Consider the following 24008-nt stretch of genomic DNA (forward strand, 5'->3'; position numbering starts at 1 on the left):
AAATTCTAAATTTTAACTTCATTACCTAGTAAACCATGTGTGAAGAGTTTCTGAGGTGTGAATTTGAGGAGGAAAAAACAAAACAAAACAAAACAAAACAAATCCCCATCAAACCCCCAAAGGCAGGTTGGAAATATGTAATACTTTACTCTCTTAATTCTTTTATACCATGAATTGGACAATTTAACTAATATATGCTAGTTGGTGTATACAGTTCCTTTCAGTTCTATCTAAAATAGCAGACCAAAATAAATGAGAGAATTAGATATGCTTCCATGTGCGCATACATAAGGTCATGACACGTTATGTGAGCCGCCACTTCTTGGGAGAAAAGAGAAATCCACGGAGAAATCTTGGTCCATGTCCAGTGGAGAAAGCTCCTGTAGGGTATCCAGGAGACCCCACTCTTCCACAGGAGGACTGATGCTTGGATTTAAAAAAAAAAAAAATCTCTACAAAGCTTACATACAAGACAGTACATCCTAGATTTGTGACTGCTAGGAGCATTTAAGGCTGTCATTTTCAAGTATAAAAGTTTAGTGTTTCATTACCCAATCTGTGCAATAGAAAGACCTTTCATCAAGGAAATCCACAGAAGCTTGCCAGAGACAATGTTATCCATTAGGGCTACACCACATTTGAAGGTAGGAAAAGCTGTGAGGGGGATTCTGGATTAGTTCTGCTTCTCTGAGCTGTAGTAGTTTGTTGACACTGAAACTTTTATCTACTGTTGCTGTCTGTTGCGTGGTTTTTGAACTAAGGCAGATACACATTAAACAAGGAGGCTTAATCAGGTAAGTGTGATGGTGCGCCTCTGGTACACATCTATGGCCCATTCCCCCAAAGAAAGCTTAGGATTGGTTCCAGGGACCAAATAAGCTTCATAATGAACATTGCAATTTGGTCTGTCTGTCTGTCTGTCTCTCTCTCTCTCTCTCTCTCTCTCTCTCTCTCTCTCTCTCTCTCTCTCTCTCTCTCTCTCTCTCTCTCTCTCTCTCTCTCTCTCTCTCTCCCTCCCACCCCTTCCCCCTCTCGCTCTTAAGCAGTCTTTCACCAGGAACCAAATTGCACTGCTTGTGGGTGACATAAATCAATATTATTTACTTCTAGCTTGATGATATAATATAGCTGGAGAAAACAGGTATTTGGAAGCCAGTATTTTGTCTAACTTATACTCTAGAACATACATACATTGTGGTTCTACAGCTTCTGCGCTGGTTCCAAAATCTATCCACAGGTGACGTTGTTTTATCAAGGAAGCAGTTGCTCAAAGCTTCATGTAGCATGCTTGAATTCTAGGGCTTTGCTCTCTAATTAATTTAAAATAAGTTTGTTGTGTTTTTCGCAGCATCTACACTTCTCCTTTCATCTGATATACAAAGCCAATATGGAAACTAAAACTGTTTACCAAATTACCAACTGGTTCAGAGACCTACATTGAGTCCAGAATTATGGCAAAGTCTGACCCAAATTTTTAATTTGTAATTTTCGCATGTGCCTCATGCATTTTGGGGAGCATCAAACTAACTCTACAATTGCCAGAAGCCTGGTTACAGTTTCACGCATTTTAACTAAAATGTGTACATTTTTAGTGTTCATGATAATGGATCTGTGACCTTACTACACTTTTGGCATTCTGTAGGAAAGCACATTAAACTTTAATATAGAAATATTTAGGTTACACTTGTGCTCAAGTAATAAGAAAACATTTGTTCTCTTCTCCTCATCTCATTGGTTCTCTTCTCAGGCGTGGCCCATTTCCTGTACACTGGGAGCGACCTTTGGCTACGTGGCTGGCCTTGTCATCTCACCACTCTGGATATACTGGAATAGAAAGCATCTTACATACAAGAACAATTAATCTGGAGCACAGAGAAGATATTTCTTTGTGCAGGTTTCCATAAAGACTGTGCAGAAATGTATTGGTCTAAGCCAGGCAGTCCCATTTACAGCACTGTTGTTTTTTGTTTATGTAGTTACACTATGATGTGATTGTAGATTTTTTAACTGTGAAACCCTGAGAGATTGTACCTTCTAGCTGAAATAAAATGTTTATCATAGATTGTGGCTTCGAGTGCTATTGGCTGCTTCTTAGACCGATACAAAACATTCTCAATGAACTTGACAGAATTTTGAGGAAAGGGTTGTTTTTGTTTTGCTCTGCTTCCTTCAAGTTTAAATTGCATCACTGTTAAGAGGTCTGGGTTCAGCTGTAGCCTTTCAGGTGCCTTCTAAGAGGAACAGACCTGTCCCTTTGCCACGAAGATGTTTCTCACGTAATCAAACAACAGTTTATACATCTGGATCCTATTCTTTTTTTAACTGTGTGTTTCTTTGGAGTTAGAATGGCTATGATAGCCTCATCAAAAACAGTCTTCAATCCCTTCTGGGTTAAAGCTGAACATTCCACATAGCAGCACGCCCCTATCTGGGAGGGAGAGAAAAAAAATCACACACATGAAACTTAAAATTTGATATGATGCAAACACAATCTCCAATGGAAAATGATAAAATATAGCAGTGTAAAAAAAAATGCTGTCATCATCCACAATCACAATACCCTAGAATAGGTACTTAAATACTTGTGATTAGCCTTCCAGAATTTTTCTATGAAAAATGTATCAATTATTTACCGGGTACCTACTATATGCCAAGCACAGTTTTAGATGCTAGGGATATACCAGTGGACTGGATGGAAATGTCAGGGTCCCATGGTGTGATGCTCATGGCTGCTTAGTTCTTCCAGAGGAGGGAGCCACACAAAGAAAGGGAATTCAGGAACGATGGACAAGAAGAAATGGCAGGAAGGAGTAAGGGAGATGAGCAGCTGGGGCAACCGGGGGAGGAAAACTCAACCAAGCGGAGTTTGAGAGGTGCCTGGGGGAAGGGTCCCAGGCAAATGGAGCCACAGATGCTAAGCCCCGGGTGGGGGTCCTCTGGGAGCCTGAGGGAACAGCAGGACAGTAATGAGGGGGAGAGTGGCAAGAGAAGGTGCCAGGCAGCCTCCGGGCTCCTGAGCAGACCCATGCCTGAGAACACCATTAATTCAGTCAGTGAAAATTTACCCAGCACTTTGACTTAGCAGAGAAGAAAATTCAGTAGGGAACAATTCAGTCACAATCCTGTTCTTTCAAAGCTTACACTTCATGGAGCAAGGCGGGGTGAGTGTGAGGCATTGGGGAGGAAGGATGGGGAAGCTGGCTTTTATGGCTACCCCTGGCCATGATCAGAAACCATTCCTGGCAGTGCTCAGGAGTCCATGTGTGATGTTGGGGTTCAAATCAGAGTACGGGGGTAAGTGCCTTACCTATGTCTCCCCAAGCTTACACTTTAAAGTGAAGATTAGGAGCCAATACAGAGGAAGAATGTCAGAAAACAATATGCAGTCTGAAGAGAAATAGGAGAGACGCAGAAGGAAACCACATGAGGCAAGGTCTTGCTGAGAAATGATATTTTAGCAGAGATCGGAAAAGAGTGGGGGAGAAGGATGTCCACATAAGGAAGAATATTCCAGGCAAAGGGAACTACCCAAAACAGGCCTGAGGTTAGAAAACTGAATAAGAAAGAGTCTGCTCATGAGCAGTAAAGAACTGACTACAGGGCCATCTACAGCACTACTCACAATAGCCAGAATCTGGAAACAACTGAGTACCTGAGAACAGACGACTGGATAAGGAAACTATGGTACGTCTATACAATGGAGTACTATGCAGCTGTAAGGAAAAATGAAGTCATGAAATTTGCTTATCCATGGATGGACATGGAGAATATCACGCTGAGTGAAATCAGAGGGAAAGGGACATAGAATGATTCCGCTCATTTGTGGGATATAAAACAACAACACAATATATAAATAATACCCAAAGACAGTAGAAACAAAGGCCAGAAGGACTGGTTGGAAGTTGGTAGGAAGCTTGCCACTAAGGGGCAGGGGGAGCATAGTTAGGTCAGAGAAAGGGCCATTATGACAATGATAGTTATTTCCAGACAAGAACTGAATGTTGAAAGGAGGTGAAGGGATATAACTGATAACCTTTCAGTAGCAATATTGTAAATCACAATAAGAAGGAGAGAGAGAGATGGAGATGAGAGAGAGAAAAAAATCAGGAACAACCTTGTAGCTATCACAGGATGATTCAAATTAAAAATTAATTTTTTTTTAAAAGACTGGGCCACAGGAAAGACTTCAGCCTTATCTGCTCTGAGTGCGCTGGGAAGCAGCTGAAGGATTCTGCACAGAACAGTGACCTGATTTGAGCTCCTGTTTGAAAAGATTCGATTTAAAAGATTGGCCGTGCTGAGACGTGATTGACATGGAGTACAAACACAGAAAGGTGAGTCAGAAGTTGTTCAGAATTCCAGGCTTAGGAGAGATGGTGATCGGGTTGAGGATGCTGGTTATATTCTACAGTAAAGCGATCTGGAATGCCCAAGGTTTGACTGTGTTATGGTCAAATGTGAAATGCGGCCAAGATTTTGACCTGGGTAACTTGGAGGGTAAAATAAGAAACTCTGGGTTTTAGACATTACATTTCAGTGCTTTGCTATTCAAATGGGATTGTTAAGAGATGAGAAATAAGAGTTTAGGCAAGAGGTTCAGGCTCAATGCAGACATTTAAGAAACCTGAGGAGACATCAACAGCAAGACAAGTTCAAGGGCTTGAGAATGAGGGTGGACACAGGAGGAAAAATAAGAAGCTGAGTGTTGATCCATCATTCAGAGATGAGGTTGAGGAAATGAAGACGAGACAATGAGAGTGGAGGAAACCTGCAGGGACCCTTTCAAGGAAGCATCCAAGAAAGCCCACTGAAGACGTGCTCAAGAAGGAAGTAACTACTCAGTGCAGCAGACAGATCTAGAATGGGACCACATCGTCTCGCAACCACTTAACTTCTTACTTAGCAGATGATTAGTATGCATTTTTAATAGACACACTGTTGCTGGGGTTTTTGTTTTTGCCTCTATAAACAATTAAGCACTTTCATAAGCCATCTCCCAAAACAAGATCCTTCTAATTCTCTAAGAATAGAATGTGTGTGAAATTGTAAGATCAAAAGAATGTCTTTTTTTTTTTCTTCTCCTTTGTGGGCCTCACTATAAGCCTCTTGCACGTGTTCAGTGATCATTAACCTGATCAGTAATAATAGTGCAGTAGCGCTCATTTACTTACACACTTGGAACAGAGCTGTTAAAAGACCTCTCCCCTTTTTGGGTGATAATTTTGTACACAGAAGTTGAATTTTTTGACCAAGGCGTCTGAATATACTTTCTATCTTTATTTTTTAACTAATTTTATATTTAGGCAATGTAATTTACAAATTCATAGTTAGGTTTTAGACATACAATTTTTCAACACTTATCCCATTACCAGTGTCAACTTCCTCCCACTTATCTTTCCACTCCCAAATATACTTTCTATCTTCAAGGTCAATCTGCAGTTTTTAACTGAACTTTCCATTTATGGTCCGGGCCCATTTTTCTACTGAGGTGTATCCATCAGGTTTCTCTTTCTCTCTTTCTCTCTCTCTCTTTCTTCTTTCTTTCTCTTTCTCTCTCTCTCTCTCTCTCTCTCTCTCTCTCTCTCTTTCTTTTCCTTTTTCTTTCTTTTCGGGTCACACCCAGAAATGCACAGGGGTTATTCCTGGCCCTGCACTCAGGAATTACTTCTAGTGGTGCTGGGGGACCATATGGGATGCTGGGAATCGAACCTGGGTTGACCGAGTGCAAGGCAAACACCCTACCTGCTATGCTATCGATCCAGCCCCTCAGGTTTATTTCTGAGTAATCCACTGCAAAAGGTTTCTGTATACTGAGAATATTAATTCACACTTTTCTGCCATACATGTCAATTTTGTTAGCCTGGCAAGCTCTGCCGTACAGGTGGGATACTTTCAGGAGCTTGCCGGGCACAGTAACAACAAGTCTCACAATGGAGACGTTACTGGTGCCCGCTCAAGCAAATCGATGAGCAGGATGACAGTGACAGTTAAAATCATCAATATTTTTGTCTTTCCTTTATGACAGTTAGAAATTCCTTCTCTTCTCAAGATCAAAAACGTAAATACATGGAGTTTCTAGAGTGATGTGAGTGAAGCTACTTATCTATGCCTTAGGAAAACCTGCCCTCCAAAAAGTTTTCTTGGTTTCTTCTGCCTCCAGATAGTGCATTTTAAAAGAGCCAATCAGCTAGATGCTGTCTCCACAGAAGTGCTCTAAGAGTACAACATCTAAAATATAGGATTCAATAATGTTAGTCACTTGTCAGAAAAGTAAGCTTAGCTTTGGGGTGAGGGAGAATATAAGTTAAAAGTCTTAGGTACAACATATACTTTCTGTAATGGGAGCATTTTCTACTCCCTTTTAATAAAGAGTTAGAAAACTCAACATACTTCACACCTACTGAATTATTTTCTGTTTTGTACTTTTTTTCCCCCAGGGAGCAGTCTTCCGTGGAGCTCAGCCAGGCTGGAGTCCCCTCGGCCACATTTGTGAGACTCGGAGCTTCCGTGATGCCCTGTGGTGCCAGGAACTGAAATGAGGTCCGCCACGAAAGTGTGAGCTTTAGCCCCTACAGAACCTCTCTGCCCCTGAGTTTTTGCTTTAAACGGCAGATTTAAACAGTCTTCTGTGCCACGACAGAGCTTGACTTGGCACAGTGCAAAAGTTTAAGTGACTAAGAAAAGCTTCCTGAGCAAGAGCAAGAGACACTTATTTGTGGTGTCTCTTCAGACATAGAACTTAACTGGGAAAAAAAAAGCTATTGATGGTGTAGCCAGGGTCAGAGCTGGGGCCTAGAATCAGGCCTGGACTGAAACCAGCTGCGCCACTTACAACCCGCAGAACCTCACACAAGGAAGCCCATGTCCTTAAGCTCTTTCCTCAGTGTGGAAGGATTTAAGGAGCCCAGGAGAGGGCGTCCACACCGTGCCTGGCAGACGAGAGTGCACGAGAAATAATCAGTAGCTTCTATTACTCCTGGAGCTTCATTTATGCTTATTTTTAAATTTCGTAAAGGTTCCATTACCTCTTTTGCTAGTTTCTGTCCTTGTTCCACACATATGGGTTTTTCTTTCATATCATTCAGTCTTGCTAAAGTTTTGGGATCATCTCGGAGATCAATCTAAATTGAAAACGTCAATAATGTCCCAGAATATCATAAATTGTTAAAGATAAACCCCCACATTAATTTAATCCCCACATTTAAAAAATGATGTAATCCCCACATTGGAAAAAAAAAACATTTAACCCCCACATTAAAAAAAAAACATTTAATCCCCACATTTTTAAAAATACACTAAACAATTTAATTTTTATAAACTACTAGTAAAATACGGCAGAGCCTGGCAAGCTACCCGTGGCGTATTTGATATGCCAAAAACAGTAACAAGTGTCACAATGGAGACGTTACTGGTGCCTGCTCGAGCAAATCGATAAACAAAGGGACAACAGTGCTATAGTGCTACTACTAAAATTGCCCTTGGTACCCTTTCTTCCCCAAAATGTGACCCAATTTGTTACAACTTACAACTGAATTGAAACAGCTGTTAATCCTTAGAATGTTAGTCTGAGAGGAACAGGCCAGGTAGATCATTCTTTGGGGGCAAGGCGGCCACTCCTGGGGCAGTATCTGAGTCAGAGATGGAGCGTGGGGTTCTTATACACATGGCATGCGCCTTACCTTTCGGGTCACCTCTATGGCCTCAGGGGAGAGTATTCATTTTTTGTTTGTATTTGTTGCGGTGGCGGGGGGTGGGGGGCGTGTGCACTCTGCACTGTTTTGGGGCTACTCCTGGCTGTATATTCAGGTCACTACTAGTGGTGCTCAGGGCCCCATCTGGTGCCGGAGATCAAACCTACAGCTCCCGAATAAAGCAAACTGCGCACTCAGTTCATTGGGCTCTCTCTCCAGTCCAACCTTAAGTGGGTAAAATCAAAGACCTACCTGAGTTCCAATCAATAGAAAGGGTACATTTGGTGCGTATTCCTTAAGTTCTGGTACCCACTCCTCTTTCACATTTTGAAATGAGGCTGGATTTACCACAGAGAAGCATATAAGGAAGACATCGGTCATTGGATATGATAAAGGCCTCAGACGATCATAGTCTTCCTGGGGAAGAGAGGGAAAGCTCATTATTTCCATTTCAGTTCTTCTGGGGTGCTAAGAATATGTCTATTACATCACTTGGTCCAAGAAGCAAAGATAGGAAAGTAGCCCCCTGCAAAAAGACAGTTTTTGTTAATTGTCCTTTTAAGGCTCTGAACACCAGTGGGGTAAAACTACAGCATTAAGAACCACAGAAAATCTTGAGAAAAGACTTTAGGGGTTACAAAGACTGACTTTGGAAACATCTGTAAGTGAAAAGCTTGCCCAAAATTATAGCTTAGATATTGTTTAACTATTACCACATATAATACCAATACACTTGAAATACTATGTAAAGTACCAATCCTTATGTTCTCCCATGTAATACTTCTTTCATATTTTTATTTAGTATTTCTTAATTACTTAGTAAAGAAAGGAGAAAAGAATTGGTCTCTGGAACTCTTCCTTAGCCAGTATGCCTTTTTATACACAATGTAAATCTTTGCTTTTAAAAATAGTTTATTATACATTGCAAAAACATGTAGAATCAGAGTAAATCCACAAATATTTCCCCTCTCCTCCCCAGTTTGCATTCTCTTCCCCAAATGTACTGACTCCTATATTTTGTTCTTTTTCCCTGTGTGGACACCTATAGCTATGCAGGTGCAGATATCTATCCATTGATGAGACTGTGTCATCCACGTGGCACTGGGAAATTTTGGGAGTCTTGGTGATCTTCCCAGACCAGAATTGATTGAGCTTCCATTTGATGAGCTGCTTCTATTTCAGGCACGTTCTCTCCAGTTCTCTCCATAGCTCTTTGGGCCCAAAGGCAGCGAAGGCCCTATTTATCTTTTTTAAAAACACCGTGACTTATCAAGTTGTTCCCAATATGACTGTTTCAGGTATTCAATGTTCTAACACCGATGCTGCCACCACTGTGCCCTTCCCTCCACCAGTGTCTCCAATAGCCACTCTCCACCCCCACCTGCCCCCTTAGTGGACACAAATTAATTTTCATATTGTTACAGCACAAGCGAAAATGTAATCATCAAAACTTAAACCAATAAAAGTCAGTATGTGATCAATGTTATATGTCATAATGGTGTTACTGAAGTCACCGAGTATGTACTGGGCTGGTTGGTGCTGGCTGGTCGCTGGAGCCTTCTGTCATTGTTTAGGCTGACTGAGCCCTGTCACAACTTTCCAGTCAGATTTGCTCTTATCCTAGTGGGCTGACAGTACTAAAATTCAGAGATGTTGCATGGCTGTGTATGTGGCTCCAGGATGACAGAACTGGACCAATTTGGTGGTTTGGCTGTCTGATGAGATTCACTTGTGGAGCTGGGCCATTTCTATGTCAGAGGAGTCAGGTCGGCCGCCAGGCTGCTGTTCCTTCAGGCAGTAAGGGAGATCTTCCTGCCCTCATTCAGAAAAGGCCCCAGAGTTGTTGGCCTGGACCAGTCTACCAGGGAAGATTTGGCGGCATCATGTCCTATTTTTTTTTTTTTTAATTTTTATTAAATCACCATGTGGAAAGTTACAAAGTTCTCAGGTTTATATGTCAGTAATACAATATTCAAACACCCATCCCTTCACCAGTGCCCATATTCCACCACCAGAAACCCCAGTATACCCCCCGCCCCCACCCCCTACCCCCTACTGTATAACTAATGAATTTCACTTCATTTTCTCTTTACCCTGATTACATTCCATAATTCAACACAAAACTCACTATAGTTGACATAACTCTCTCTCTCTTTTTTTTTTTTCTCTTTTTCCTTTTTTTTTTATTTTTCTTTTTCCCCCTCATCCCCCTGCCTGCGCCTCATAGTATGGTGTACGCCACGCCACGTCGGCCAGCGTGGGGCTTTTGCTTAGTTCACAGTCCAGAAGTGGCTGCTACATTAAAAACCTTCAATATTTTCAACAAAAACTTACTGTTATTATTTGGAGTTTCCCCCCCAAGTCAGACCTGTTCAAATGGAACCCTTTCACATTGCTGACAATTATAAATGTTAAGTCGTGCGGACGCTTCTGCGTCCGCGCGGTTTTGGATTTCCGCACAAAGTCCAGGGAAAATTCTGCCAGAAATTACATAGCCCAGCTCACAGTCCCAGTGCATTGCTGTAAGAAGTCTCTGAGTTCAAAGTCTTTAGGCGCAGAGGGTCCGATTCGCGCTCAGCAGCTCCGGGTTTATCTGGGCCGAGGGCGTGCCGGTTACGCCCCCTTCCCATGAGTTCCTGGGAGCCCCCAAAGTCAAATCCGAATACCTGTGGGTCTGGAATCAGAAGATGGCGCCTGCCACATGGTGCCGCCAGCCCGCCGCTTTCCATGCAGGAAGACAGGGTGGGGAGGAAAAAAAAATCCACCCCCAGCAGCACCGAGTTGTAGCCCAGTTTGGTGTCCCAGTGCATCGCTCTCGGGTGCCGCGCTGGATGCCCGAATGTGTTACATCTTTGGAGTCAAAGTCTTTAGGCGCAGAGGGTCCGATTCGCGCTCAGCAGCTCCGGGTTTATCTGGGCCGAGGGCGTGCCGGTTACGCCCCCTTCCCATGAGTTCCTGGGAGCCCCCAAAGTCAAATCCGAATACCTGTGGGTCTGGAATCAGAAGATGGCGCCTGCCACATGGTGCCGCCAGCCCGCCGCTTTCCATGCAGGAAGACAGGGTGGGGAGGAAAAAAAAATCCACCCCCAGCAGCACCGAGTTGTAGCCCAGTTTGGTGTCCCAGTGCATCGCTCTCGGGTGCCGCGCTGGATGCCCGAATGTGTTACATCTTTGGAGTCAAAGTCTTTAGGCGCAGAGGGTCCCATCATGTCCTATTTTGCAGCTAGTTGCAGAGTTGGGCCATTTCTCTGCCAGCAAGATGATGCTTGGACTATTTCCACTGACACCAAATGCTCCTTGATCACAGCCCAGTGAGGGAATACAGTCAGGGTTTTCTGTCAAAACCACGCCTGAGTTCTGATTACAAGGAAACATTCTGGCTTTAGCCACTGCCCTTCTTAAATTACTTGCAACAGACAGACATGGAACTAAAAAAAGAGTAAATAGCTGCAACTTCTGCTTGGAGCTGTAGTTGGAACATTTTGGGGAAGCTTTAGCTTGGAACATTTTTCTTTCATGCATTTTCTTCTGACAATGTCCTCAACTCAAGTATGTGGGTGCATCCTACTCAGTGGTGGGGTTCACCCTCCTGTGCTTCCTTCTGCCACACTTCGAAGACACGCCCACAATCTGGAGGCACTGAAAGATTTCTTAGGTGCTTACGAGATGCCATCCCCGATCTTCCTGACTTTCTTTATAAAAGGGAATACCTCTAATTGGTTTTGAAAAAGCAATGTTGTAAAGAAAGAATTAATGAACCAAATAACGTGAGTCTCAAACATGGGTATCCACTTATGACAGCAGGCTGCCATGAAGAACATACCGTGTTTTCTTCGTGTGTCTGTGTCTGTGTGTGTCTGTCTGTGTGTCTGTGTGTGTGTCTGTGTGATGTGAGGCAAACCCAGTGGTACTCATGGGCTACTCCTGGCCAGAAATTATTCCTGGCGATGCTCAGGAGATCTTACTGGTCGGTTGCTTGCAAGGCAAGTGCCTTACCCGCTGTAAGACCAAAGGATGTTCGAAAACAAAACATGTTTTAAACCTTGAGGGCTAGAGAGTAGAGCTGGGTGCATGAAATATATTTCTCTACTGTCTTTTCCAAACTTTGTGACAGTCAGTACAGGGGCAAGAGGAACAACCCAGAAATTCTCTATATCTGAGAAACCAATGCTTGGCCTAGCCAAGGAACTGGGGGAGCTCATTAAAAATGTCTTCCTCATCCATATTTAGATTTCCCACTTTCACAGACTTAGAAATAGGGGGCTGCTACCTCAGAGGCTTGAGGAGTGAAGGAAACAATGCAATGAAAGCATTTAGCTGAGGCCAGACACACAAGAGCCCCAGTCCATGACTCCCATAGAGTCTGTCTCCCATCACACACGCAGCATCTGTGCCTCTGCAAACCTGTCCTCTCCTCGCTCCCACCCCAATCCTGCCTCTGCTCCCCCCACCACAAAGCCAACAATCCTTTCAGGAGAGAATCAAAGGTCGAGACAAGCACCAAGGTAGACGAATCAAAATGAAGTCTTATGGCACCAGTGTAGTTTTCAGAATAATAAAAGAAAATGATATCTTATCACTGTATTGATGAGCTATTTGGGAATTCGAGCTTTATAATCTTGAAAAGATGACAAAATATATTCTTTTAAAAAATCAGATCAGACATTTTAATGAAAATATTGCCTTTCAAACACGTTCTCTCCTCAGGGAAGTGGAATGTAAAGTCTTTGTCTAGGTAGGTATTACAAAAAAATAACATGAAATCAAAGTTCTCTAGAAATGTTTGATAAAAGTCATCAGAATACTGTGCAGAACATCATGTGGTTGGACGAGTGGCAGTCATAACTGCAGGGAACATTGGCTGAATTTCCTTTGTAGAAGAGAGAGGTGGACAGAGAGGAAGGAAATAAGATTGTCATTTCTAGCGACTGGTGAACATGCAAATTTCACTTAGAATGATTTAAGTGCAGTGAATTGGGGTTATAAAAAAATTTACCGGGCAAGAGTGATAATACAGAGGTTAAGGCATTTGTTTGCCTTTTACATGGCTGACCCTGGTTCCATCTTCAGCACTGCAGATGGTCCCCAAGAATGCCAGCAGTGACCCCCTGAGCACAGAGGCAGGAGTAAGTTCCGAGCACAGCCAGGTATGGCCCAAACACCAAAAAGACAAAAAAGGCCCTTTTCTGCTTGGAAGGGGCCATAAAGATGGCCCAGTGGGTTCAGCACATGCCCTGCATTCAGGAGACTGGAGTTTGATCCCCAGTACCACAATCCTCCCTCCACAGCATGGCCAGGAGCAACCGCTAAGCACTGAGCAAGGACTAGCCCCTGAGTACCCTGCTGCTGCACGTGGCCCCAAAACCAAAAAGAAAAGCAAGAACTCCTTAGAAAGGAAGGAATGTCACTTCTCAGAGTCTGAACTACTTAAACTGAACTCCTGCTTGAGCTCTCCAGCTAAATAACTGGCAATTATTATAAGAATGAGACCATTCTATTTCATCCAGCCTGAGTAATTAAGAGTCTAATAATAGATACCAAATTAAAAAAATAAATTTTCCCCTCTGCATACAGTAGCCTGTATGTATCACATAAATTGTTTATAACTATGCGATATATTGAGTGAACTCAATGTGAAAATTTGAACTCAGGGATAAATAAGTTAAATGGGCAGAATATTTCCTCTTCAGTCAAGAGTTTATCTTTGATGATACAAAGGCAGTTAATTAGGACTCCGTCATCCTGACTTCTGAATAGCCGCTTACCAAAGTCAGTTCTCAAAGCCAGTTAGTTCTCTAGTGCTGTCCTAATTAACAAACCAATATATGTTAGTCCTAAGAAAAAGAGAGATAAGTACTAAAACTTCTCAGAGTGGCAACTGAAACATTCTCAGGAGGAGAGAAAATGCATTTTTTTTTTAAATGAATCACCGTGAGAACAGTTACAAAGCTTTCAGGATTAAGTCTCAGACATACTTTTGTTGTTATTTTATTCTTAATTTTTTCTTAATTTTTTGTGTTGTGTTGATATAAGGGATTCACGCATGTGCCAACACCATGCCCTCCACCAGTGTGAGCATATTCAGGATACCTGTCCTCTAGAAAACCATGGAAAAACCATGGAAAGTATGGCCAAACTGGTGATCAGATGGTTAGCCAAAAGCTTTAGCTTCTTGGGTAGGGCATTTGCCTTTCATGCAGCCAACCCAGGTTCAATTCCTGGCAACCCAAAGCGTCCCCCAAACACCACCAGAAGTGATTCCTGAGTGAGTCAGGAGTAACCCCTGAGTATCACCGGTGTGACCCCCCAAAACAAAAACAAAACAAAGCTTAGGGTGTTTTTTGTTTTTCTCTCGGCTTTTTGGGTCTCACCCGGTGATGCTCAGGGGTTACTCCTGGCATTGCTCTGAGGACTATATGGGATGGGGAGATAAACCGAATCCAGTGCATGCAAGGTAAACACGTGCCCCCTTCCCACTCCCCACCCTGTACTATTGCTCTGGCCCCAAGCTTTAGTTTCTTAAGCAACTTAGAAAGCAGCAGGGTTTTTTTTTTTCTTTTTATTGAATCATCGTGAGATAGTTACAAGCTTTCATTGTTTGGGTTACAATCTCACAATGATCAAACACCCATCCCTCCACCAGTGCACATTCCCCACCACCAATATCCCCGGTATACCTCCCCCCCCCTTTCCCACCGTCCCCCTGCCTCCATGGCAGACAAAATTCCCCATACTCTCTCTACTTTGGGGCATTATGGCTTGCAACACAGACACTGAGGTCATCATGTTTGGTCCATTATCTACTTTCAGCATGCATCTCCCATCCCAACTGGTTCCTCCAGCCATCATTTTCTTAGTGATCCCTTCTCTCTTCCATCGAAAGCAGCAGTTTTGACGAAGTATATTCTTTATCTTAGTGACTTGGCTCTCCCTTCTCAGGAGTTCCAGATCTGTCAGGACGACCACCTCAGCCCTTTGAAAATATCACACTTACATCCCCACAGGAATCGACAGATGAGGGCTGAAGAGATATACAGTGGGTAAAGTGCTTGCCTTCTATGTGACTGATTGGGCTTCAATCCCCAGGACCCCATAGATGTCTCCTGACTCCAGTAATTACACTCAGTAATTCCTGAGTGTAGAGCCAGGAGTAATCCCTGAACACCACTGGATGTGGCCCCCAAACAAAACAAAACAAAACTAAACTAAACTAAACTAAACAACCCAAATCAACAGACAACGGAGCATACTCTGAGGAACAAGACCACCAGCAGGGGAGCCCACCTCTACCTAGTTAGCCAGGGTGCCTGGGAGCATCTGGACTTGTTCCCTAGTATTATGCCCTGCGGGGGTACCTGGCTGCCTCCCCCTCCATCAGGGAGCTCTGCTTAAAACGTTCCAGGAGTGATCCCAAAGCCAAGAGCCAATGAAAAGCCCAGAGCATCAGCAGGGGTGGCCCCAGCAAAACAAAACCAGAACACACGCCTTAGGGCTAGAGAGGCTAGGGCTTAAGGCGCTGGCCGGCCCAGGTTCAATGCCTGGCACTGCACAGGGTCCCCTGATGCCTGGCAGGAGTGAGGAGTCAGCCCTGAGCACTGCTGGGTGTGGCCCACAGACAATTACCAAAAACAGCAGAGCAAAAGCACATGCCTTTTAGGGTGTGCATGCCTAGTTAAAATACACAGACAACACATGTTTTATATTTATTTTTTTCCACCCCCCATTCTTCATGACTCTTGTGGGTGTGGTGGGATGACGAGCACTCGCCACACGCCCCAGGCTGTGGTGCCGACACAGTTTCAAAGCCACGGTGCTTGCCAGGGTCCCTCACCAAGATGCTTATTGAAGTGTGCACGTGCTCGTGGTGGGGTGACCACGCCCTTGGTGGAGACGCACACGTCGAGGCTATTTTGCACAAAGCTCAAACTTCCTGACTGGAGTTCTTGTCACCTTTCGGGTTGTGCTGCCCTGCAGGGGTCGTGCCCCTTGTGGTGTCCACACACATACACCTGGCTGCAGTGGGCTCAGAATGATGGGCGGTTCCAGGGGTCCCAGCCAGCAGCACTGCCAGATCACCTCGGGGACTTGGCAGGAGACGGTGTGCTGGCAGGAGTGCCAATCCTCCAGAGCCCCAAGTCTACATTTCAGACCAAATAACTCAGCTCGGATAGCACCGGCCTCGCCATGCATTGTTAGCTGGTATGCTATTTCAATCTGGTCATTTAAAATCAAAAGCAAAGACTTCTTTTTGTTTTTGCTGTTTGGGTGACACCCAGTGATGCTCAGGGGTTACTACTGGCTCTGCACTCAGGAATTACTCCTGGCAGTGCTCAGGGGACCATATGGAATGCTGGAAATCGAACCCATGCAAGGCAGATACCCTACCTGCTGTGCTATGGCTCCAGCCCCAGCAAAGATTTCTTGACATTGCCCTGCATGGGGACATTCTAAGGATCCCTATACCCAAATAAAAAGCATGGTTCCCTCTGCAACCCATGGTTTGCTTAGACATTTTAGGCATTTACATAGGAAAAGAAAGTAATGTGGAACAAGGAGGGAGAGAAAAGTGTAGACTAAAGCAAGTACAGAAGCTTGTAGAAAGTTTATTAATCAACTACTCTGTGCCCCTAATGGGATCAAGAGCAATCACCAGGGAATGAAAGAAGGACAAGTGACAGGTCAGCAGGTCATGAAGATGGGCACATACGGACAGTGGAATTTATGCACCTGCAAGAAAGGATGAAATCATGCAGTTTGCTGCAACATGGATGTAACTGGAAGGTATCATGCCAAATGAAATAAGCCAGAAGGAGGGAAACACAGGTGATCTCACTTACATGTGGTGTTTAGAGTAACTGGATGAGGAAATGCAATATGGTTTGGGGGACGCCAATGCCTACATCTCCCTGTCCCCACAGTGTGGGGAGGAGAAGGAAAGAAATAGTGGGAAGAGGAAGAAGAGAGGAGATAAGTGAGAAGCAACGGGACAGGGGCCAAGGGGACCCAGGTATACTCTGAAGCTAGGGAATGATAGGGCTAAATAGCCAAAACACAGAGTCCACAATCTGAGATCCTGAGGCCCAAACTTGAATAACCAAATTGAAAAGGTGCCTATCAAGATGGCAGGCCGGGGCTGGGATGACAGTTGGACAGGTAGAAGGAATGTGGGAACATTTGTGGAGGGAATCTGACACTGGTGGCAGGATTGGTGATGGAACATTGTATGTCAAAAACCCAACTACAAATAACTTTGTAGCTCACTGTGCTTTAATAAAAACTCTGAGAAAAAAAAATGAAAGGACAATCTTCAAATCCTATCTGGTTTGTGAGAAAGCAGACCATTGCAAAGTCTCTTAAAATACACGTTTGTTAGAAATAAGGCAAGGGGCTCAAACGAGCAGCTGTACCCCACACCGGTGCTTATCTGCAGACTTCACAGCTCAGAAAACAAAAGGCAGTTCAGGTGTGGAAACACACACAGGCCAGCACGGGGAGGGAGGCCTGACAGCTGGGGGGCACAGGTGCTTCTCAGGGACTTCTGCTCTCTACACTTCAGGGTGAGGAGAAAACACACGTGAACACTGTGTTATGAGTCAGGACTTGGTAAACACAAGGCTGCGGGTGCTAAGATGGCTTGTCAGAAGCAGTGGTACTTGAATTAGCTCTGCAGAGGGGCGCAGAGGGATGTAGATGAGCTGCCAGTGAGGTGGCCTTGGCACCTTAGTGTTTCCATCTGTGAAATGGGAGCCTGTGGCCAGTGCTCTGAAGGCTGTAAGGTCTAGAAGAGTGCATTATAGGGGGGTGTGTGTGTGTGTGTGTGTGTGTGTGTGTGTGTGTGTGTGTGTGTGTGTTTGAGAGAGAGAGAGAGCAGAATGTCCCCCAAAAAATGTGAGGCCACAATTGAATAATTCGTTTCCTATGGGGCCATCCCCAGCAGAGCTCAGGGGCTCAGGAGCCACTTCTGGGAATGTTCAGCCAGCAGTGATGTCCTGATGGTTTGGTACCGGGGCCAAGTGACCCCAGGGTCATCAGGACTACATGTAACAGTGCTCGTTGAGGGGATGATCTAGGCAAGTGCTCTGCCACCTGAGTCATCTCCCCAGCCTGAATAATTCCTTGTTGCACAAATGATCTAAGACTTTTAACTTCTTATTTAATAGCCAAGCCACAAACATTGAAGTCTGTAGTCCTGGATGGCTTCGAAGACATAGAAAAGCAAGAGAACTCTGTCCGGGTGTCCTGACAACTGTAGTTTGAGGTCCAGGAAGCTGCTTCTCTCCACCGCTTCCCAGCCCACAGCAGTAAGTTCCATCTGTAACATGTTTCCAGTGAGAGCCCCGCAGGCGTGACCAGTGAAACCCTCACACCCCAAAGGGGGCTCAGCTGGAGCCCCGCGGCCACATGGACAGAAGTCAGCAGGTAACAATGCAAAGGGCATATTGGGCATCAGTCAGTATGTGAAAATGCAGACAGGAGCCTATGAAACTTCATTTTAAAAAAAGGGGTTTTTTTTTGGGTTTTTTTTGTGTGTGTTTTTTGCTTTTTGGGTCACACCCACCCAGCGATGCTCAGGGGTTACTCCTGGCTTTGCACTCAGATATTAGTCCTGGCGGTGCTCAGGGGACCATATGGGATGCTGGGTCGGCTGAGTGCAAGGTAAATGGTGCCCGGGAGTCTTGAGGGCAGCACCCGAGGTACTTGGAGGATCCCATGGTTCCAAGGCTCACACCAGCACTGGCAGCTTACAGGTGTGTACTTACTTTAGCCTCTGTAATATCTCTCTGGCCTGGTAAGTTTGGCTTAAAATACATCAGTTATTGAATACATCAGTGAAAAGCCCACCAGTTTATTAAATCTGTCTCCCATCTCATAACCTACACTAAGGAAAATTTGAGAATTCTTTTTTTGTCCCAAAGAATGAAAGAATTTTTCTAAAATGCAATCAATACCCAACAGATAACTGTTCTTCAAAAACTTTTTTAATATTTAGCTTCCCAACCCCTTTTCTCCCAACTTTCAAATGTGAAATATTTCTTTATCACTAACCTAATTAGTTCTGAGGGAAAAGAATTCTTGAAATGGAATGTCTAGCTCTAATTCTCAGCCAATGTCACCTTTCTATACATTTCTGATTTCAAATATCAGGCTCCCAATGGGATGACCAGTTATGTGAGGATGACTGGACCAGATTTTGGACTTCTTTCCCTCACTGTCTCCCTGTTGGCTGCCCAGGCATCATCCCTCTTGTTTCGAGTGGCAGAAAAAAAGGGAGAGAAAGTGAAATTGTGGTTGAGAAAGACGGACTGAGTATGGGCTCTGCCAGGGGGGGCGGCTGAGAAAGAAGCCATCTCTTTACTGACTCTCTTTACTCTACGTCCTGCCGACAGATTTCAGGTGGGAGCTGTTGGATAAAGATCAACTTTCAGGGTTCTGTTTTATCTAAGCTGACCCCGCCAGGCAGTGATCAAGACTTAGCTAAATATGGCCCTTTGGCCAGCTTCACTTCCCCATCGGTGAGGGGGAGATAAATATAGCACACGCATGTTAAGATAAATGAGAGAGTTGCTCAAGTGTTATGAGCTCTTGAACAGACAAGCCCAACTTTCCAAAAAAAAAAAAAGCAAAAAAAAAAACCCACAACTTCAGAGACAGAGCTGCTTCTTTGGTGCATAGTGTTGTGGTTTCTCTTGTTGTGGAGGATTTAGAGCTAAAATTCAGCATTGTTGGGAGTTGCAATTATAAGTCTCTTTCACTAACACAGGGGTCAGGGGGTCTAAGGCCTACCACCAATAAGGTTAATGTCAGGGCATACTTGCATGTGGTAAGTTTCTTGTCTAACTTTCTTGGCACAAATTTCATGTAGCTGGAATATTCCCTCATTTACTTATTCTGACAAATCTCTGCCAATGAGGAGCTGAGATGCTCTGGTGGGGACCAGACACCGTCCTCTTGTCATCCTGGCGGTCACCTGTCATGGTGAATCTTCAAACAAAGCAGGCAGTGGGGGGCTTGGAACCTCCCCCCAAAGTGGAAAATCCACACATGACTCTTGACTCTCTCAAGCTTCACATAATAGCCTGCTGTAGGTCAGAAGTCTTACTGGGAAATTAGGCAGCTAACAAATTTTATATATTCTCTGTATTATATACTGTATTCTTTTTCTTGTTTGCTTGAGTTTTTGGGGGGCCCATGCCCAACAGTGCTCAGGACTTACTCCTGGCTCTGTGCTCAGGAGTCACTGCTGCTAGATTTGGGGGGGGGACCATATGGAGGGTTGGGATTGAGTTCTGTTGGCCATGTGCAATACCTGCTGTACCGTCGCTGTGTGCTGTATTATTACAACAGACAAAGACAGAAAAAAGAAAATAGTAGGATAGTCACAAGAGGGCCAGAGAAAAAACTCAATGGGCTGAGCACAGGCTTTTAACTCTGGGACCCCAGGTTTGATCCCTGGCACCACATAGACCCTAAGGATGGCTGGGAGTGACCAAGCAGCACAGAGCTGGGAGTAGCCCCACAATGTGGAAGAAGGAAGGTAGACAGCACTTTCTTTTGTTCAAAACACTGCAGGAGGTAGTTGCCATTAGAGAATAGCATGCCACCAGCCACACTGCATTTTAGGATCTGAATCATCAATAAACTCCGATGGCATCTGTCACCATCTGGAGCCATTGCCTCCACAGTAAAGCCGCCTGTGGGTTAATCTGCATGATGGTTTCTGGAGCACTTGGCCCTGGGAGTTGAGGAACGGAATGCTAAAATCATCACTTAGTTATGAATTCGGAGGGGGGGTGGGTTGAGTTTCCCACCCTGCCCCAAGCAGAGCCCCTGCAGCTGAAAACCTCCAGAACCTAGTCACAGCCATGCTCAGGGCCACTCTCCACATGCTTGGATGAGCCTCACCCATGAAGGAACCAGCAGGGGAACCCAGGTGTGCCGGACCCGGGGCTGAGATCTCCAAGCCTGCTTGGATCAGGACTGGGCCTCCTCCACCCAGACCCCCCATTTTCCAGTAGCTTGGCAGCCACACTCACAAACCCACAAACCGACCCCGGTGCCATGTAACCTCATCAACAGCCAAGATCCAGAGACTATAAAACAAAGCTCCTGGAAGAGAGTGATGCAGAATCTCACACGGCAGAGCCTGGCAAGCTACCCGTGGCGTATCTGATATGCCAAAAACAGTAACAGTAATGGGCCTTGTTCCCCTGACCCTGAACACGAAAGGGATGAATGAGATGTTACTGGCGCCTGCTCAAGCAAATTGATGAGCAATGGGATGACAATGATACAATTATGAATTACTATCCTTGCATTTCTCCCTTACTGTTAGAATTCTACACTGGCTTAAAATAAAATGTCTTGAGAGGTGCGTCTACCATACATTTCATTTGAGGATAAGTAAAGGAGAAATCTTTCATAAGAAGGAGGATGGATCAGATACAGTTGAACACCCAAATATTTCACAAAATAGAACAAAAATGAGTCCAAGTGTAAAACTAGGGTCAGTATCATCAAGTGAAAGAACCAGAGGCTGATTAGCAAAGTAACGAGGAGACCTGGGTGGCCATCCTCAGTATAATGGGCAGGAAAGACCTTGCAGGACGGCGTGACATTGAACCCGGGTCTGAGGACATGTGCACATGCAGGACAGACAAGCCCTGCAGATGCTACAGGAAGTGGTGCCAGCCTGCAAGGGTCTTGGCTTCGGCCAAGCTACTCCTCCCAGCTCCTACCTTCCCCCTTCACCCCAATTCCCCACTGAACCTCATCAACCTTCGAGGGGGCAGTTCCTGCACTGCTGATGAGGATGCAGAACTGAGGCTCAAGAACCTTCCAGACGTCCAAAGCCCAGAAGAGCTGAAATACAGATAAACTGATATGGCAGTGCTTGGGGGACCATATGAGATGCCGGGGATTGAACCCAGGTCAGCTGCATGCAAGGCAAACGCTCTCCCCACTGTTCTATCACTCTGGCCCCTAACTGTTATATTTCAGCTCCACTATCCCTTGGTTTAGAGGGTGAATAATGAGATCAGAGAAGTGAAAGAGTCAAACATACGTGGCCATGGATGTGGGCCCTGGCCAGCGATCAAGGGCTGACTGGGAGCTGCTCTTGGACACACATGCACACCTGCTCTTTGATGTTCCAAGAGGCACAGTCAATCCGGGAGCTCAACAGGACTTCCCACTACAAAGAGCCCCACTGTGCAGGGAACTGACACTTCCTGCAGGGCGCTGAGAGCCGGTGGAACCCCATCAAACAGACACAGCGCTCCAGAAGTTCAGACAGAAGCCCAGATCAGTGGCAGCAGTACCCAGACCTGCCAAGAAAAGCATCAGCTCACAGGCCATCCCCAAAGGTCTGCTCTCTTCGGCGCATCTCGGAAGACTCTTGGGGGCCGCATGGGGACAGATGCTGTCATCCCCCAGCCCTAGCCCCGGGGCAGTGAGGGTGTCTGAAGTGCCAGTAAAATCTAGCTGTGGCATCTGACTGGGCAGCGTGGAAGGAGGCCGGGGGGGAGGGTAGTGGAGGGATTTTCATCCTGCCTCTCAAAGTCATTCAGAACTGGAGGTAGAGCTCACGGAGGGAAGGGGACCAGAGTAGGACCCCTTGGAATTTGTGATAAGACTACATTTCGAGGAATGAATGAATGAAAACCAAACTATAGAGTTACTTGTTCCCTGCAGTGTGGGACAGGGTGTGTGTCTCAGAGATGACTGGAAACACACATATCTCATCAAGGGGACTGACATGTAAAGAGGCAAGCGGGAGGTTAATAGAGTAGGTTTTGGGCTTTCTGCAAATGGCCTTAGGAGGCCCGGTCCACACAGATTCTACACAGCATCAAGCATGAGAGAAAGTGCATGATTAGAATCTGAACATCTGGGGCCGGATCGATAGTACAGCCAGTAGGGCTTTTGCCTTGTACACGGCTGACCTGGGTTCGATTCCCAGCATCCCATATGGTCCTCTGAGCACCGCCAGGAGTAATTCCTGAGTGCAGAGTCAGGAGTAAACCCTGTGCATCACCGGGTGTGACCTCAAAAGCAAAATTAAGTAATAGTAATTAAAAAAAAGAATCTGAGCATCTGTCCAGCAATGCCAGCAGCCCAGCAGCGGGATACAGGTCTGAGGAGCACCAGGTTGTGGCCCTGGAGAGCTGCACTGTCTCAGGGGATGAAAAGTTCATCACATCAGGGGTCTTGCTCTGCACACAGCCAGCCCAGGTTTGATCCCAGCACTGTAGATGGTGCCTGGAGCACTGCCAGGATGGATCCCTGAGCACAGAGTCAGGAGTAAGCCCTGGCTCCAACCCCCCCCCCCACCACCACACACACACAAAGTTTATCACACAGTACCAGGTCCAGAGGAAATGCAAATCTCCTGTAAGACTTCAAACTCCCTTTGTTTCAAAACCTGAATCCCAAGCAAACTTCTCGTGAATGTTTTCCTATCTTTTCCCCCACTATATATCTTAATGGGGGGGGGGGAGTGATAACACAGTGGGTAGAGCGTTTACTTTGCATGCGGCTGACCCAGGTTCAATTTCTCCGTCCCTCTCAGAGAGCTCGGCAAGCTACCGAGAGTATTCTGCCCGTACAGCAGAGCCTAGCAAGCTGCCCGTGGCATATTCGATATGCCAAAAAACAGTAACAAGTCTCTCAATGGAGACGTTACTGGTGCCCGCTCGAGCAAATCGATGAACAATGGGACGACAGTGCTACAGACAGTGCAGTGCTATATGTCTTAATACAAAGGAAAAGTACTGGTTAGCAGGTCCTGAATGATATCCATCACCATAAACCTTGTTCTTCACATAGATGTTTTATAATTATTAAAAATAATGACTTATTTAATAATTTAATAGTTATTTCAAATGATTTCTGTTAAATCCCAACCAATTAAGTTTGTGCATGTATCGCCGATCTCTCCAAAATTCTTTCGTGCTTATAGCATTTGGGGAATGAAAATCACAAATTCACATGCACAAAACAGAAGAGAAAAAAATGACTCGGGAAGCTGGAGAGGTAAAGAACTGTGAGTAACTGACATGGCAGAACCAGGCACAGTCCTGGGGCAGCGATGGGGGACCCACCTGGTTGTATGTGACACACCCCTCATAAAGGGTCAGGAGTGGACCGTTATGTTCTTGTGCAAGTGCATCGAAGGTGGAAACACAAGCATGAATGTGAATGAAAGTCAGCCAGTGGGAAATTAAATCCCAGAAACCTTTTCCTACCATGGCCAATACTATCCCAAACAAGACAGAAAGGCAGAGGGGAATTATTTAGCAAATAAGTGAAATGAGTCAG

The 24008-nt window shown here is 45.1% G+C and overlaps 2 protein-coding genes across 4 annotated transcripts in view; one reads left to right on the forward strand and one right to left on the reverse strand.

Moving 5' to 3' along the window:
* Positions 1 to 2067, forward strand: part of PIGF (phosphatidylinositol glycan anchor biosynthesis class F) — a 34875-nt gene extending 32808 nt beyond the window's left edge. For both annotated transcript variants that reach the window (XR_008627192.1, XM_004611985.2), the window contains one exon: positions 1748 to 2067. Coding sequence is in view for 1 of the 2 variants with exons in the window: in XM_004611985.2 (XP_004612042.2) it covers positions 1748 to 1861 (114 nt within the window). In the remaining variant the exon portion in view is untranslated. The remainder of the gene's footprint in view (positions 1 to 1747) is intronic.
* A 139-nt stretch (positions 2068 to 2206) lies between these two features.
* The window catches only part of RHOQ (ras homolog family member Q), a 35006-nt gene continuing 13204 nt past the window's right edge, over positions 2207 to 24008 (reverse strand). The window contains exons 3-5 of one of the 2 annotated variants that reach the window (XM_055119921.1): positions 7944 to 8108; positions 7026 to 7121; positions 2207 to 2428 (exon numbers count right to left, since the gene is read on the reverse strand). In XM_055119921.1, the coding sequence (XP_054975896.1) occupies positions 2273 to 2428; positions 7026 to 7121; positions 7944 to 8108 (417 nt within the window). In that variant the 3' untranslated portion in view covers positions 2207 to 2272. Of the gene's footprint in view, positions 2429 to 4328; positions 6516 to 7025; positions 7122 to 7943; positions 8109 to 24008 lie in introns of those variants that run through there. The other variant, XM_055119920.1, reaches the window with a different exon arrangement.

This window comes from Sorex araneus, chromosome X (assembly GCF_027595985.1).
Source record: "Sorex araneus isolate mSorAra2 chromosome X, mSorAra2.pri, whole genome shotgun sequence".
Taxonomy (NCBI): Eukaryota; Metazoa; Chordata; class Mammalia; order Eulipotyphla; family Soricidae; genus Sorex; species Sorex araneus.